The sequence below is a fragment of the Agelaius phoeniceus genome, chromosome 29 (genome assembly GCF_051311805.1).
Source record: "Agelaius phoeniceus isolate bAgePho1 chromosome 29, bAgePho1.hap1, whole genome shotgun sequence".
Taxonomy (NCBI): Eukaryota; Metazoa; Chordata; class Aves; order Passeriformes; family Icteridae; genus Agelaius; species Agelaius phoeniceus.
Window position 1 is genome coordinate 1024732 of NC_135293.1, and position 17560 is coordinate 1042291.

The 17560-nt window shown below is 57.1% G+C and overlaps 1 protein-coding gene across 1 annotated transcript in view; it reads left to right on the plus strand.

Annotated features, from left to right (window-relative positions):
* LOC129131134 (fibrillin-2) overlaps positions 1-17560 on the plus strand; it is a 75440-nt gene that overhangs the window by 27534 nt on the left and 30346 nt on the right. The window contains exons 8-18 of the mRNA XM_054649908.2: positions 3503-3628; positions 8490-8642; positions 9960-10157; positions 10819-10962; positions 11073-11192; positions 11827-11952; positions 12284-12406; positions 13234-13509; positions 14415-14468; positions 15624-15749; positions 16603-16728. Of these exons, the coding sequence (XP_054505883.1) occupies positions 3503-3628; positions 8490-8642; positions 9960-10157; positions 10819-10962; positions 11073-11192; positions 11827-11952; positions 12284-12406; positions 13234-13509; positions 14415-14468; positions 15624-15749; positions 16603-16728 (1572 nt within the window). The remainder of the gene's footprint in view (positions 1-3502; positions 3629-8489; positions 8643-9959; positions 10158-10818; positions 10963-11072; positions 11193-11826; positions 11953-12283; positions 12407-13233; positions 13510-14414; positions 14469-15623; positions 15750-16602; positions 16729-17560) is intronic.

Sequence of the window (17560 nt, forward strand, 5' to 3'; positions counted from 1 at the left end):
GGGGATTCCTGGTGGGAAGTCAGCGGCTGGGATTGTGCTGGAGCCGCAGCTCCGAGCCCCGCTCGCTGATTAGCGCTGTCCCCTCATTAACGCTGTCCCCTCATTAACGGTGTCCCCTCATTAACGCTGTCCCCTCATTAATCGGCTGTGAGCTGCTGGGAACGGAGGTAACGGAGATAACGGTTATCTCCTAACCCAAACCTTATCTCCCAACACCTGGAAGTGGGGAGGATAAAGACGCTTTTCCAAGGCAGATATTCCACGCTGATAACGGAGGCTCCGAGCTGCATGCAGCTGGATATTCCCTGGCTGGATCCTCAGCTCCAGCAGGAAAACCAATCCTTCTGCTCTCAGGGAAATGTCCAGCCCGGATTTGGAGCTGAAGCTCCTCCAAGTCCGGGCTTGCTCCGCTCCAGGCTCATCCCTGGTGGATGGGGCACTTCCAGAGGGTGGCTCGGGTTTGTCCCATTGTCCATTGTATTCTGAGGAGCTCCGGGGGTGATGAGAGTTTCTGGCACTGCTGCCTTGCTGGGGGATCTGAGCAGTCTGGGAAACAGGGAAATGCTGGATTTAGGGAGGGGAAGGCTCAGGCTGCTCGCTAAAAACCTCTGGAGATGAGGTGGGCTTGGGAAGCGCCCAGAATTGTGTTTACGTTGTGCAAAAAGATGGGCAAAGAGGGCAGGAATTGCCAGGTTAGGGATGAATTAACCCATCTCATGGCTGGATTATGGTGGAAAAAAAGGGAAAAAAAGCAGGATCTGTTGAGGTTTTCAGGGAATGAGAGCCCGGGGAGAGAGGCAGGTTTGGATCCAGCTGAGTTCTCAACGCGGCGGGAGGAAAATTGTTGAGGACACAAGAAAATTCCTGGTGCAAAGTGGAGAGAGGGAACATCAAAGCTGAAGTGGGACACATCCTGCTGCTCCAGAGACCTGGAGCCATAAATCACAGGGAAGGGGAGGCTGGGGCACTTTTAAATTATCCTGGAAGCAACTGGAAAAATGACACCGAAGGGAGCAATTCCGTGGTGTGGAGTTAAGGGGGAATCACTGGCTGGACAAAGCTTTTCCTGCCGTAATTCCAGGCTTTCTCTGCCAAGAATTTCACTTTTTAACAGCCCTTCCTGTGCTGCAGGACAAAGGCCAAGCCCTGCTATCAGTGAGGTAATGCCAGTGCCTCTCCAGGATGCTTCCCAAAGGAATGTGTCCTGCAACCAAAATCCATATCAGGGTGATAAGAGACTAAACAAAAATCCACGGAGAGACACCAGGAAAGGGAGTGGAAGGCTCCAGGCAAGCTGTGTGCAACAAGCTTCAGCCAGGATTTGCCCATTTTTGGCCTCTCTGGGATATTCTGTCAGAGGGAACAAATCCAGGGGTTCCAAACCTCGCCCCTGTTCCTCACCCCTGTAGATGTGAGGTGCTCCTCGTGCCCCCACAGGCCAGGCTTTTGCCACCAGGGCGCAGAATCCCGAATTTCCTGATGTTCCTGCACCAGAGGAGGCTCCCCAGAGTTTTCCACGGGCGGATGGAACCCCACAGCCGCTTTCTTTCCCTTGTTTGGCTCCATCCAGAGCTCGTTTCCCTGCATTTGGGCGGTTTGGAGCTTCCATTTTCCCCTCTGTGGTTCCTTTCTGGGCGGGGAGGGCAGCGAGTCCCTGGTGATTGCAGGGCACAACCCTTGGGGGTGTTTTCTCCATCAAACCCTGGGTTTTTAGCACAAGGAAAGGTTGGGGTTCCCACAGCCCTGGGGGCACAGTGTGGGATGAGCTCTGCAGCCCCAGCTCTTCCAGAGGCTCTGCAGCCTTTTTGGCTTTTCCAGCCTTAAGGACGAGGCCAATTCCAATCCCAGCCCTGCTCCAAAATCAACGTTTGCCTTGAATCCTGCCATTGTCTGAGCAGCAGAGCTCAGGATCCCGCTTTAATTTCGAACAGAAGGTCGGAAAAGCCGGGCAGGAGCCAGGCTGGAGCTGGCAGGATTCCCTCCCGGCGCTGGGCGTTAATGAGAGCGGTGTTAATGAACCCATCCCACCGGCTCAGCGCTGCCTGAACGGCTCCAAACCACCACGGGACGCTCACCGGGGGAAAACCGAGACGGAAAATGGGCTGGGGAAGGGCTGCAAGGACAACAAAGCCCAGGGATCGGGTTCCTGAAGCGCAGGATGTGGAGTCCTGCAGGAACGGGCTCTGTTCCTGCTCCTCAGAGCTGGGATTTTCAAGGGGTTTCGGATAAAAGAGGAGCTGCAGATTGATGGAAGCTCCTGGGTTTCCTGTTTTCCGTAGGAATGGGATTCTCTGCTGCCTTGGGGTGAGGGGGGAATGGCAGAGGCACAGATCTGGCAGCAGCCCCAGGTCTGGGAGCCTCCCCAGTGCCACCCCAAGTTTTGGGCTGGGTTTTTTCAGCTTTGCCTTCCTAAAGCTCTTTATTTCGCAGAGAGCTTTAGGAGCTGGAGCCCAGGGCAGGGCTGGGGTTGGATGGCAGGGCAAGGCTGGCTGATAAAATCTGATTTTGGCTGCAGGGGCCCAGGTGGGGGAGGCGTTCCTGTGTTCTGCTCTGCTGCCCTGGGAGCTCTCAGGGCTTTTCTGAGCATCAGGGAGCCAGAGCAGCACGGGGGTGCTCAGGGGGTGGCCAGGGGCAGAATTTGAGAGTCCTCAAGAGCCAAGCAGGGATTTGTGTTCCCTTCTGGCCTGGGATAGAATCAGAGAATGGAAATGGGGAATGTCCTGGGCTGGGAAGGGCCCACAGGGGTCTGCAAGCCCAACCCATCACCAAGGGCTGGACCTGCAGCCCATGGCCAAGGTCACCTGAGGGACCAGGACTCCAACCCTCCCTGGGAGCCCTTTCCAATGTCCAGTCCCTGTTTCTGGGAGGGATTTCCTCCTGCTGTCCATCCCAAACTTCCTCTGGGAGAGGCTGAGGAGAGAAGCAGAGACTCCACAAATGGCTGAGTTTTAATGACCCCCAGCATCCCCTGATACCCAAAACCCAACTCCCATCCTCTCTGCCCTGGATTTGGGTGGTGTCCAGGGACCAGGACTCCATCCCTCCCTGGCAGCCCTTTCCAATGTCCAATCCCTGTTTCTGGGAGGGATTTCTTCCCTGCTGTCCATCCCAAAATTCTCCTGGGAAGGGCTGTGGAGAGAAGGAGAAACTCCACGAATGGGAGAATTTTGGAGACTCTTCATGGCCCCCAGCATTCCCTGATCCCCCAAAACCCAACTCCCATCCTCTGTGCCCTGGATTGGGATGGGGTTTGGGTCCAGGACTCCATCCCTCCCTGGCAGCCCTCTCCAATCTCCAATCCCTGTTTCTGGGAATGATTTATTCCCTTCTGTCCATCCTAACCGTCCCCTGGGATGGGCTGTGGAGAGAAGCAGAAACTCCACGCATGGCAGAGCTTTAATGACCCCCAGCATCCCCTGAGCCCCCAAACCCCATCTGCGTGGCTTTGGGTGGGGAAGGGGACATTTTCCATGCTGCCCGTGGTGTTTTCTGTGCCTTGCAGACGTGGATGAGTGCGGGGCCATCCCGGGCGTGTGCGATGGAGGCGACTGCACCAACACCGTGGGCAGCTACGTGTGCTCCTGCCCCCGCGGCTTCATCAGCAGCCCCGACGGCTCCCGCTGCCTCGGTGAGGGGGGAAATGCGGGATTTGGGGCGGGATCGGGGCCGGGAATGCCCGCACAGGGCTCGGGGGTGGTGCCGGGACAGGTGGGGAATCCTCCTCCTCCTCCTCCTCCTCCTCCTCCTCCTCCTCCTCCTCCTCCTCCTCCAGGCTGCTCCATCCTGAGCCCGGCCGGGCTCGCTTGGTCTTTGTGCCTCTCCAGGATTTGGGGTGTTGTGGGGGGGTCTCAGTGGTGGAATGGGGTGGGAAGGGTGTGAGGAGGAGGAGGAGGAGGGTTGGGAGGAAGGTGTGGGGCTGGGAATGTGGGGGCAGTGAGGAAGGAACTGGGAGAGGGGCAGTGAGGAAGAGATTGGGATGAAGGACCGGGGCTGGGAATGTGGGGACAGTGAGGGAGGGACTGGGAGAGAGGAGCAGGGCTGGAAATTTGGGGGGATTGAGGAAGGAACCGGGAGAGGAGCAGTGAGGAAGGAATTGGGAGGAAGGAGCAGGGCAGGGAATTTGGGGGGAATGAGAGAGGGATTGGGAGAGGAGCAGTGAGGAAGAGATTGGGAGGAAGGCTTGGGGCTGAGAATTTGGGGGAAGTGAGGAAGGAACTGGGAGAGGAGCAGTGAGGAAGGAATTGGGAGGAAGGAGCAGGGCTGGGAATTTGGGGGGAATGAGGAAGGAATTGGGAGGAAGGCTTGGGGCTGGGAATGTGGGGGGAATGAGGAAGGAACTGGGAGAGGAGCAGTGAGGCAGGAATTGGGAGGAAGGCTTGGGGCAGGGAATTTAGGGGCAGTGAGGAAGGAACTGGGAGAGGGGCCATGAGGGAGGATCCCCGTGCTCTCCTCTCACAGAATGTCCCATCTGGGTATTCCCAGTTTTCAGGAGGGCCCCAGACTCTCCCCTCCCCATCCTGTGCTGGTGTTTTCCACCAGTGCTCCCAGTGCAGCTGGGCTGGCTGTGGTGTTGGGCTGTGGAAGCCCAAGGGAAAGCTTGGAGCCCTCCCTGGAGCACAGGGGGACACAGGGACAGCCCCAGCTGCACATCCCTGCTCTGCAGAGGGACAGGGAAAGGGCTCCAGGGAAAACAGTCAGGGAATTTTATCACCTCCTGCTGCTGCTTCCTGCTCCCAGCACGGCTCATCAATCCCAGTGGCTCCGGGCTGGTACTCACAGGGCTCAGCTGGCTCCATCCCCCTGGAATCAGCCCTTGGGAGAGAGCTCCTAGCCCTGAGCTGCTTCTCTGGATCCTTCTGGATCCTGGGAGGAGGTGCACAGACAGATCCCCCATCCCTGTGGGGCTAACAGGGAACCTCCTGCACATTCCCTGGGAGCCTCCTTGCCCCCACAGCATCCAATTCCTGCCCTCTTGCCCCCACAGCATCCAATTCCAGCCTTCCTTCCCAATCCCTGCCCTCCTTGCCCCCACAGCATCCAATTCCTGCCCTCCTTTCCCCATTCCCGCCCTCCTTTCCCCATTCCCACCCTCCTTTCCCCCCCAGCTCCCCAGTTCTGGCCCCAAAGCCCTTCCCAGGCTGCTGTGGGAATCCCAAATCCCAATCCCCCTCAGCCCTGGCCCATTTTGGCTCCAGGTGTTCCCATCCCAAAGCCCCAAACTGGCCCCACTCCAGGGCTCTCCCCAGCCTGAGCTCTGCTGCCTCCAACCTCCAGAGCCTGCAGCGAATTGTTTGAATTTTTAACTGATCAAAACTCCTTTCCTGTAAATATTTGATGGTCCATTGGTACCAAACCCCAGTTCCTGGGATAGAGGGGCAGCTCTGTGGTTATTCACACTCAGCAAATAAATCCCAGGGGTTTTTTTTTGGTTTTTTTTTTCCCCCTGGTCTGAAAGTCCATTTGCCTTCAGGAAGATGAGGATGAGGAGATTTGGGAAGAGGAATTCTTCCAGCACAGGCAGGGATTGGTGGTGCAGTGCAAAGTGTCAGGCACAGCTTTCTGTGGAAATGAATTCAGCAAAAAAAAAAAGAAAAAAAAAAAAATCAGCTCCAAATTCTTTTCTAGCCACGGATCCTGGAGCAGAATTAAATGTTTTAGTTCCAGGAGGGGAAAAAAAATGTTGTGAAGTGTGAGTAAAAAGTAAAGCCCAAGTCCTCTTGTTTGGGAAACTGATAGATTTTAATGGGAATGGAATTTTTTTCCTGCTGTTTCCCAGCCCTGCCATGAGCCCAGAGGGGTGTGACAGTTCTGGGATGAGTCATGGGGACATTCCCCACTTTCCTTGAAACCAAGAGCTTCGAGAAACGAAAATAAATAGAATTAGAAAGGCCAGATTTAAAAATAGTGCTGAGCTGATTGAGCTGCAGTGGACTCTGACTGCACCTGAGCTGGCTCTGGGTGCTGCAGCTCCTTTTTGGGACAGGCTGGGTTTGTTTTGGCAGAACCCACAGCTCCTGCTGGGCTGGGGCTGCCCTGGCACCCAAACCTCGCCAGTTCTGTCCCAGGGGGGGTTTGTGTGGAGAGTTTGGGGTTCCAGGTTTCCATCCCATGAAATAAAGCCAGGGAGCAGCTGGGAAAGTGGGAATGGATAAATAATGAATAATGTGGGCACTTGTAAAGCATCAGGAGAGGGGACACTGCCAGCCTGGAGGTGACAATGTAAAGGTATTGAGGGGCACCAGCACTTGCTCCGTTCCCCTCCCCTCCCAGCAAAGCAAACACCTTTTTATGGCACTGCAAGAATCTCAAAAAGCAAAGTTTTCACAGTTTTCACAGCTGGCACAGCAACACCCAGAGCTGGAGCTGACCCCCAGTGCCAGGAGCTGCTTTCAGTGCAGTAAAACCCCACCAGGAGAAAAACCCAGAGGAACATTCATGGGAGCATTAAAAAAAAAAAACAAATACATATATATATATAAAAATTGGCCTTTCAGTGCATTCCCAGACGTGCACATGGTGTTCCTCCCTCCCTCCCTGCCACCCAGCTCTCTTGCTCTGGCCTTTTTTGAGCTCCTTTTTCGCCCTGCAGAGCTCTGGAGGGTTTGGGCTGTGCCTCTCCTGGGGCAGCAGCAGCAGCAGATTCAGCACCTCCAGTTCTGGGTCTTGCTGAGCCTGGCCCAGCCCTGGGCTCAGCCAGGCTGGGGAGGTTTCACTGAGGGCTTTGCCTGCCTGGAGTTCCCCTTTTTTTGATGCACTTTGGTCTAAGAAAGAGGAAAAGGGGAACCTGAGGGGATCCTGGAATGGGAATCCAGGAGGGATCTCAGAGCTCATCCGGGACATCTCCCACCGGCCCAGCTGGGTGGGATGGGCTGTGCTGGATGATCTCTGCTGCCTCTCCTGGCATCAGGACCCCTCCACGGGATGGGTGCAGGCCCTGCAGACCCCAGAGCCAGCCTGGGAGTGCTCCTGTCCCTGAGGATGAGCAGGACCCCCTTCCCCTCCTGCCCTGCCATCCCTGCTGGACCTGGTCACCCCCTGGGCTCCGTCCCCACCTCTGAGCTCTCTCTAATCCCAGCTGGAATTTCCCCTCCCCTCTCTCCTGCAGCATTTTCTGCTTTTCTGGGGTTTTGTGCAAGCTGGTGCCCTGGGACCCAAACACCCCCAGGGCTTCTCCTCCCCTTCCTGAGGATTAGGGGCTGATCCAGCTTTGCATTCAATCCCTGCTTTTCAAATCCCCTTCTCCAGGTCTGGCTTTGTGTCTGCCGGTGTTTTTGGTGGGTAAAGTTTCCTGAAAGGAGCAATTCTGCCTGAACCCAGCTCTGAGGAAGGAGCTGCTGGTTTGAACTGGGGTCACTGTGCCCTGGGGGTCCCCGAGCTGTGCTGGGAGCAGAATCCAGCCCCAGATCAAACAGCCCCGGGCCATTAATTCCAATTACACTCCTGGGAAGTGGCAGCCACACCCCGGGAGACTTTCCCCCTCATTAACCGACTTGAGAGAAAGCAAGGTGGGAGAGCAGGAGGGGAAGATTCCAGGTTTTCCTGGAGGGCTTGGTGCCAGGTGGATGGAGCCTGCTGGATGTGAGAGACCCTCAGTGCCCTGGGCCTTGGCCAGGAGCCACAAACGCCCCCTCAGCAGGGCCAGGGCTGGGGTCAGGGGGGCCAGGCTGAGACAGGGAGAGATTCCATGGGGAATGGGCCCTCAGGAGCTGCCTGGGAGGGTGGTGGTGCCACATTGTGACCGTGTGTCTTCTTCCTTTCCCTGTCCCTGTTCCTCTCCCTGTCCTTGTCCCTGTTCCTGTCCTTCTCCCTGTCCTTTTCCCTTTCTTTCTCCCAATCCCCATCCCTGTCCCCCTCCCTGTGCCCATCCCTGTCCTTTTCCCCATCCCTGTCCCTTTCCCTGTCCCTCTCCCTTATCCTTCTCCTCATCCCTGTCCCCATCCCTGTCCCTGTCCTTGTCCCTGTTCCTCTCCTTGTCCCTGTCCTTTTCCCTTTCTTTCTCCCAATCCCCATCCCTGTCCCCATCCCTGTCCTTGTCCCCATTCCTGTCCCTCTCCCTTATGCCTCTCCTCATCCCTGTCCCCATCCCTGTCCCTGTTCCTCTCCTTCTCTCTGTCCTTTTCCCTTTCTTTCTCCCTGTCTCTCTTCCTTTCCCTGTCCCCATCCCTGTCCCCATCCTCATCCTTGTCCCTCTCCCCTCTCCCTGTCCCTTTCCCTCTCCCTGTCCTTGTCCCTGTCCCTCTCCTTGTTCCTGTCCTTTTCCCTTTCTCCCTGTCCCCATCCCTGTCCCTGTCCCTTTCCTTGTCCCCATACCTGTCCCTCTCCCCTCTCCCCATCCCTCTCCCCATCCCCATCCCTGTCCCTCTCCCCCTCCCCATTCCTCGTCCTCTCCCCACCCCATCCTCACCCCATCCCCGTGCTGTCCCTGTCCCCGTGCTGTCCCCGTGCTGTCCCTGTGCTGTCCCCACCCTATCCCGGTCCTGTCCCCTCAGACCAGCGCCTGGGCACGTGTTTCTCGGCGCTGCTGGGCGGTCGCTGTGCCGGGGACGTTCCGGGCCAGGCCAGCAGGATGCAGTGCTGCTGCGACTCGGGGCGCTGCTGGGCCATCGGCCAGACCCCCGAGGTGTGCCCGGTGCGGGGCTCGGGTGAGTCACCCCAAAACCGGCACCGCAAAACCGGCACCCCAAACTGGCACCCCAAACCCTGTACCCCAAACCGGCACCCTAAAACCAACACCCTAAAACCGGCACCCCAAACCCTGCACCCCAAAACCGGCACCCCAAACCCTGCACCCCCAAACCCTGCACCCCAAAACCCGCACCCCAAAACCAGCACCCCAAAACCGGCACCCCAAAACCGGCACCCCAAAACCAACACCCCAAACCCTGCACCCCCAAACCGGCACCCCAAACCCAGCACCCCAAAACCGGCACCCCAAACCCTGCACCCCAAAACCAACGCCCCAAAACCGGCACCCCAAACCCTGCACCCCAAAACTCTGCACCCCAAAACCGGCACCCCAAAACCAGCACCCCAAAACCAGTGCCCCAAACCCCGCACCCCAAACCCTGCACCCCAAACTGGTACCCCAAACCCTGCACCCCAAACCCTGCACCCCAAAACCGGCACCTCAAAACCGGCACCCCAAACCCTGCACCCCAAACCCTGCACCCCAAAACCGGCACCTCAAACCCTGCACCCCAAACCGGCACCCCAAACCCTGCACCGCAAAACCGGCACCCCAAAACCGGCACCCCAAACCCAGCACCCCAAAACCGGCACCCCAAAACCGGCACCGCAAAACCAGCACCCCAAAACCAGCACCCCAAACCCTGCACCCCAAAACCAACGCCCCAAAACCGGCACCCCAAACCCTGCACCCCAAAACCCTGCACCCCAAACCCTGCACCCCAAAACCGGCACCCTAAAACCAACACCCTAAAACCGGCACCCCAAACCCTGCGCCCCCAAACCGGCACCCCAAAACCAGCACCCCAAAACCATGCTTGTTGGAAAATGAGGCTGGAAAAGCTTTCCAGGTGCCACCAAACCCTGTCCCCAAGAGCCACCAAACCCTGTCCCCAGGTGCCACCAAACCCAGTCCCCAAGAGCCACCAAACCCAGTCCCCAAGGTGCACCAGGTATTTAGGAGCACCAGCACTGGGTCCATTCCCCTCCCCTCTCAGCAAAGCAAACTGTGCATCCCCTCCTTCAGCCCCAGCTCTGAGCAGGGCAGAGCTTCTCCATGCCCATCCTTCCCTGCCTGGAGGGACCCCAAATGTCCCAAAAATCCTCTGCCAGCCCCCTTGGCCCCCCCATGGCACCATAGGGTCGAGGTGTTCAATCCCTCCTGGTCCTTCTGCCCCATTCCCATAATTTCCTATCCCCGTTCCCACCAGGACCCACCCTTTGCTCCCCTCAGGGGGTGCAGGCACTGCAGCCAAAGCCCTCTTTTGTTTCAGACGAGTACCGCAGGCTCTGCATCGAGGGGCTCCCGGTCATGCCAGGCTTCCCCGGGAACTTCCCAGGAATTCCCGGATTCGGGCCCAATGGGGTCGGGCCGGGACTCAACGGGCCCGGGGGCATCGGCCCCAACGGGGCCAACGGGCAGGGCGGGATCCCGGGGCTGCCCGGGATGGGCCCCGGGAGCTCCAGCATCGGTAATTCCGCCTTTGTCCCGGGTTTGTCCCGGTTTGTCCCGGTTTGTCCCGGTTTGTCCTGGCTGCCCAGCCCCAGGGCAGCCTCCCCCAGGCTGGAATGCCACTCACGGGATGTCCTGGCTGGGGAAGAGCTGGGATGTGGCACTGATGCTGAGCCCCCACCAGGATCCAGCGAGGCTGGGTCTGGTCTGGCATCACTCCCTGGTTCCCAAATAGGTTCCCAAAAGCTCCAGATAGGAACAGAGCTTTCCCATCACCACCTCAGTCTTGTCCTCCCCACCTTGCACCTCTCTGATATCCCCCCATGGAGCTCCTGGGACATCCAAAGGGTCCCCAACCTTCCCTGTGTCCCCCAGGAGCTGCCACCTCATCCTGAATCCTGGGGACATCCCAGGGCTCCCCAACCCTCCCTGTGTCCCCCAGGAGCTGCCACCTCCTCCTGAATCCTGGGGACATCCCAGGGCTCCCCAACCCTCCCTGTGTCCCCCAGGAAGTGCCACCCCATTCATTCGGAGTCCTGGGGACATCCCAGGGCTCCCCAACCCTCCCTGTGTTCCCCAGGCACTGCCACCCCATCCCAAGTCCTGGGGACATCCCAGGGCTCCCCAACCCCTCCCGGTGCTTCACCCAAGGGCTCCCCAACCCTCTGTGTGCCCCCCAGGAACGGCCACTCTGAACCAGACCATCGACATCTGCAAACACTTCACCAACCTGTGCCTGAACGGGCGCTGCATCCCCACCCCGTCCAGCTACCGCTGCGAGTGCAACATGGGCTACAAGCAGGACGTCCGGGGCGAGTGCATCGGTGAGAGGGGCTGTCCCAAAGCTCCCAGGGCTCCTCCAGGCTGCTCCTGCTGCTCCTGGGCTCTGCTGTGCCTCAGGGTCCCTCACAGGTGGGGCTTTCCCCCCTTGCAGATGTGGACGAGTGCTCGAGCAGCCCCTGCGTCCACGGGGACTGCGTCAACACCCCGGGCTCCTACCACTGCAAGTGCCACGAGGGCTTCCAGAGCACCCCCACCAAGCAGGCCTGCATTGGTAAGGGCTGTCCCCCCCTTTTTGGGGGGTGGCAGAGGTGGCAGAGGTGGCAGAGGGGTCAGCAGAGCCCCCGGCACCAAGAAAGGGTGGTAGGGGTGAAATGCAGTGTGGGGTCCCCAGCAGGGCCAGGCGTGGGATGGGGTCTCTCCAGAAGTTTCCTCTGCCTTGGCTTTCCTTAAAATTTTCTGGTGGTAGTCAAGGGAGCTGCAGAGTCCTCCCCAAGAGCAGAATCCTGTTGGGAGAGCTTCATTTGACAAAAGGGGGTGTTCTGGGCCGTGTTGGTGTGGATGCAGCATTTCCAGCAAGGCTGTTCTGCCAAGAGGCTGCTGCAGGTGAGGGACTGCCAAAAAAACAGGGATGGGAAGGGACTGTTCCACCACAGGAACAACGAGCAAAGGCAGATTCCCATGGCAGTGCCCAAGCTTTGAAATGTTCATTTTCTCCCTCCCTGACAAAGCGGCTTCCAAAGGCTCCCCCACTGCCCGGCAAGGTGAGAAGGTTCCGATTTCCCAAGTGGGGTTTTTGAAGATGAATTCCCGTGTCTGAGGGCACTGCCTGGGTTTCTCACAGGGGATATTGAGCTGGCACCACTCCTGTCCCTCCCTGCTGCCACTTTTTGGTGCTTTCCCCGCAGACATTGACGAGTGCATCATGAACGGGGTCATGTGCAGGAACGGGCGCTGCGTCAACACCGACGGCAGCTTCCAGTGCATCTGCAACGCCGGCTTTGAGATCACCCCCGACGGCAAGAACTGCGTGGGTGAGGCTCCCCTGGCCTCCAGCAGCTCAGGGCTGGGCTGGGACCACCTCCTCCCTGGGCTGATAATCTGGGCTGTCCCCCAAGGAGAGGGCTGGGGAGGGGTTTCTGTGAGGGGGTTTGGGGTGCAGGGGATCAGCAGGGCTGGAGCAGGACAGCTCTGACCAGGAAAGGTGACCCTGGGCTTGCAGCTGATGCTCTTGGAGGTTCCCCCTCCATCTCCCCCTCTGCTTTGAGGCCCAGCACCCACAGTTTGGCCATGAGATGGGGCACAGGGGGGTTTGGGGCACAGGAGGGTCCTGCTGCAGCTCTGGGGTGCTGTCTGTGCCCCCAGACCACGACGAGTGTGCCACCACCAACATGTGCCTCAACGGGATGTGCATCAACGAGGACGGGAGCTTCAAGTGCATCTGCAAACCCGGCTTTGTCCTGGCTCCCAACGGGCGCTACTGCGTGGGTGAGTGAGCCCCAGCTGGGCTCTTCCCACCCCCAGACCCTGCCCACATTCCTCAGGGCACCTGTGAGCTCCTCAGGGCAAGGGGAGATGAGAAATCCAAGGGTGTCTCCAGGCAGCTCCTGCTGTGCCGCCAGAAATTGTCCTTTTGTGGGACAATGGGCAAAAGGGGAAAGGTTCTCATGTCCTGAGCCCCTGTCTGTCCTGAGGCCCTGTCTGTGTGTCCTGAGCCTCTCTCAGTGTCTTTCACCCTCTGTTTTAGTGTTCTGAGCCTCTTTCAGCGTGACTTGAGCCTTGTCTGTGTCCTGATCCCCTCTCTGTGTGTCCCGAGCCTCTCTCTGCACGTTCTAACTGCTGTCCGTGTGTCCTGATGCCCTGGCCATGTGTCCTGAGCCTCTCTCTGCATGTCCTGAGCTCCGGTCCATGTGTTCTGCCCCCATTCATGTGTCCCAGCCCTCTCTCTGTGTGTCCCAGCCTTCTCCTCATATCCCAACCCTCTCTCCCTGTGTCCCAGTTTGATTTCCTCATGTCCCAGTTTGATTTCCTCATGTCCCAGTCCCCTCTCGTCATGTCCCAGCCCTCTCTCTCTGTGTCCCAGCCCTCCCTCCATATCCCCCACCCCTCTCTCCCTGTGTCCCAGACCTCTCCCTGTGTCCCAGACCTCTCCCTGTGTCCCAGTTCAATTTCCTCACGTCCCAGTCCCCTTTTCCTCACGTCCCATCCCTCTCTCTGCGTGTCCCACCCCTCTCTCCCTGTCCCCCATCCCTGTCCCTGTCTCCCACCCCTCTCCCTGCCCGATCTCACCCCTCTCCCCTCCCCGCCCTGCCCAGACATCGACGAGTGCGAGACGCCGGGGATCTGCATGAACGGCTGGTGCATCAACACCGAGGGCTCGTTCCGCTGCGAGTGCCTGGGGGGCCTGGCCATCGGCGTGGACGGCCGCGTCTGCGTGGACACCCACATGCGCAGCACCTGCTACGGGGGCATCAAGAAGGGCACCTGCGCCCGCCCCTTCCCCGGCGCCGTCACCAAATCCGAGTGCTGCTGCGCCAACCCCGACCACGGCTTCGGGGAGCCCTGCCAGCCCTGCCCGGCCAAGAACTCGGGTGAGGCCACCACGCCTGGCTGGGCCATGGTGTTGGTTGGGACGTAATCCGTAATCCACAATCCATAATCTATGATCCACAATCCATAATCCATGTTCCATGATCCACAATCCACGATCCATAATCCACAATCCATGATCCATGATCCACAATCCATAATCTATAATCTACAATCCACGATCCGTAATCCATAATCCACAATCCATAATCTATAACCCACAATCCACAATCCACAATCCACAATCCATAATCCATGATCCATGATCCACAATCCATAATCTATAATCTACAATCCACAATCCGTAATCCATGATCCATAATCTATAATCTACAATCCACAATCCATGATCCACAATCCGCGATCCACAATCCGCGATCCACAATCCATGATCCATAATCCATGATCCATGATCCATAATCCACGATCCACAATCCATAATCTACAATCCATAATCCACGATCGATAATCCACAATCCATGATCCATGATCCATGATCCACGATCCACAATCCACGATCCACAATCCATATCCTTACTCCATATCCATAATTTATGGATAAATTATAAACGGGGTGGAAGTTGGAAGTGGGAGTATCGGCATTGAAATGTACAAGGTCGCAGCAGCAAGGCTGGGAGAGCTCAAGGGGAGCTTGGACAGCGCTCCCAGGCACAGGGTGGGATTGTTGGGGTGTCTGGGCAGGGCCAGGGGCTGGGCTGGATGATCCTTGGGGTCCCTCCCAACTCACCTCGTTCTGTGATTGTGTTGTATGAGCATAAACAGGCCTAGAGCAGCCCCTGTGACAAACACAGAATTCAGTCTTGGTGGGTTGAAGCCCTCAGCTCAGTGAAGCTCCCTGAGGGGAGTGTCCTGCCACGCTGATGGCTCTGTTGTGCTCTGTCCCCAGCGGAATTCCAGGCTCTCTGCAGCAGCGGCATCGGGATCACGGCTGATGGCAGAGGTGGGTGCAGGATTCCAGAGGGATGTGCAGGATTCCAGAGGGGTATGCAGGATTCCAGAGGGATGTGCAGGATTCCTCAGGGGCGTGCAGGATTCCACAGGCACATCCCACAGCACCCTCAGCTGCTTTTCCTGTGGGAGCTGTGCCAGGAGAGGCTGGGGCTCCCATCCCTGCTGTGATGGGAATGAGCAGTGGGACCCTCCTGGTTGTTTCCCTCCTCTGCTTTCCAGCTCCTCCTTGGAGCTGGACAGCACCTGGGAGGTGACAAACTGTGCTGCCAAGGGGCTGCTTTGAGTTCCAAGAGGTGCCAGTGCCAGCCCTGGGCAGTGCTTGGAGCAGCCAGGCAGCCCTGCCAAGCCTTCCACAGGGAAGGAGCCAGAGGCAAAGCCCCGGTGGCTCCTTGGGCTCCCATCCAGGGCTCCTTGTCCTGGCCAGAGGCAGCCCCAGGGGAATGATGAGACTCTTTCTAGCAAGGCCACACTCTGGTCATTCCACCCCTGCCTGGAGCCAGGGCTGCATTCAGAGCCTTCCAGGCTGGGTTTCCCTGGATGGAAGTGAGCTCCAAGAGCGTGGGGACAAAGGCCAGCAGTGCCTGGGCAGCCGTGGCCATCTGGCACTGTGGGGACCCTGTGGTGCCAGCACAGCCTGCCTGGGCTGGAATCTCTGCCCTGGCACCGGGGCTTGGCTCCAAAAGGGCAGAGGAGGGGATGCTGCTGCAGGGAAGGGACGGTGCCCACCTGGCTGCCACCCTTCTGGGTTACTCAGTGCTGAACCCAGGGGTAATTCAAGGGCCTGAGCTCGGTGCTGGGATAAAGAACACCCTGGGATGTCACACAGGGACCTGAGAGCCCTTGCCATAAAACTGGGCTTATCCCAGCCCCTTATCCAGCTCTCTCCTCCTGAGCTCAGAGCCCCAGGCTGGCTCAGGACAGGGAGAAGCTGTGGCTGCCCCATCCTTGGACTGTCCAAGGCCAGGCTGGACAGGGCTTGGTGCAGCCTGGAATGGTGGAAGTGGAACAAGATGGGCTTTAAGGTCCCTCCCAACCCAAACTACTCTGGGACTCCACGGTTCCTGCAGCGAAGAGCCAGGGGGTGGAATGTTTCTGTCTTTGCATTTGCTGTGCTCCACCTCACGTGCCTCTTTTTGCCTGTCAGACATCAACGAGTGCGCCCTGAACCCCGACATCTGCCCCAACGGGATGTGTGAGAATCTGCGGGGCAGCTACCGCTGCATCTGCAACCTGGGCTACGAGTCTGACCCCACGGGCAAGAACTGCGTGGGTGAGTCAGGGCTGGGGCTCAGGGGGGGCTCAGGGGGTGCCAGCACCTCCAGGAGCTGCTGCAGTGCCTGGTCCCCTCCAGCACCATCCAAATTCCCCACAGAAGTTGGGCTGGGAGGAGAATGGGAAGGGTGGAAGCTGGAGAGCTCATGGGTTGGGATAAGGGTTTCAGTGGGGAAAGGAAAATGAGGAATTTGTGCCCTGCTCCCTGTGGGCTGGTGTTCAGCACCCCCAGGAGAGCAGGGGCAGCTCTGATTTCTGCTCTGGGAGCAGGGACAGGACCCAGGGAATGGCTGGAGCTGTGCCAGGGGGGTGGGATGGACAGCAGAGAAAGGTTCAGGGATTTGGGATGGAGAACAGGGAAAGGCTCAGGGGTTTGGGATGGAGATCAGGGAAAGGCTTGGGGGTTTGGGATGGAGATCAGGGAAAGGGTCAGGGGTTTGGGATGGAGATCAGGGAAAGGCTCAGGGGTTTGGGATGGAGATCAGGGAAAGGCTCAGGGGTTTGGGATGGAGATCAGGGAAAGGTTCTGGGGTTTGGGATGGAGATCAGGGAAAGGGTCAGGGGTTTGGGATGGAGATCAGGGAAAGGTTCAGGGGTTTGGGATGGAGATCAGGGAAAGGTTCTTCCCCCTGAGGGTGCTGGGCACTGAATTCCCCAGGGAATGGTCCCTTCCCAGCCCTGCCAGAGCTCCAGGAGCCCTTGGGCCCCACTCTGGGACAGGCTGGGGTTGTTGGGGTGCCTGTGCAGGGCCAGGGGTTGGATCAGATCCCATGGGTCCCTCCCGTGACTGCGTGGGGGAAATTAACCCTTCCCAGCCCAAAGCAGCTCACGGATGCCACGTCTGTCCCCAGATGTGGACGAGTGCAGCGTCAACCGGCTGCTGTGTGACAACGGGCTGTGCAGGAACACCCCTGGCAGCTACACCTGCACCTGCCCCAAGGGCTTCGTGTTCCGCACCGAGACCGACACCTGCGAAGGTAACGGGGCCAGGCAGCCCCAGCACCTGCAGAAACCACGGCCTGAGCTCCTGCCTGGAGCTGCACATCCCTGCTTCCCTCCCCTCTGCGTGCTCTGGGCTGCAGCAGCTGCACCTTTGGGGTTCAGGGGGTTTTGCCTCATTTTTAGGGTTTTTTTTTTCTGGGGGTTTTAGTGATATTTCACACTGGGTTCAAAGCAGAATGGACACCTGACCCCAAGACATCTGAGCCTGGAAACCAGAGCAATTTCCTGCAGGGCCACAAAATTTGAGCTTGAGGCCTGACCAAAATTGCAAGGTTTGGGGAATTTGATTGAAAGGCTGTGATTTGGAGGAGGAAAAATGGTTTCCTGTGCGCAGAGGCCTCAAATATTTGCAAACTGGCACTTTGCACACAAGTGCTCCAACCACCCTCAACCCAAATAATTTTTTTTAAATCTTGTCTTTTTTGATATTGTTATTAGGGCTATTTATATTACATGTTTATATCTATAATTTATATATCTATATGGAATATATATAATTTATAATTTATTATTAATTCTATAATATATTATATATTACATATTATCTTATATATTATATATACACAATATAGTAAATATATAATAGATATTATATAATAGGTATTATATAATAGATTATAATATATATTATAGATTATATTATATATTATAGGTTTTATTATATATAATAGATTATAATATATATTATATATTTAATAAATATTATATAATAGATATTATATAATATATATAACATACCATATATTATATATATTTATGATGTACTATATGAGTATATTATATAATATTTTATGTTCTTTATATTTT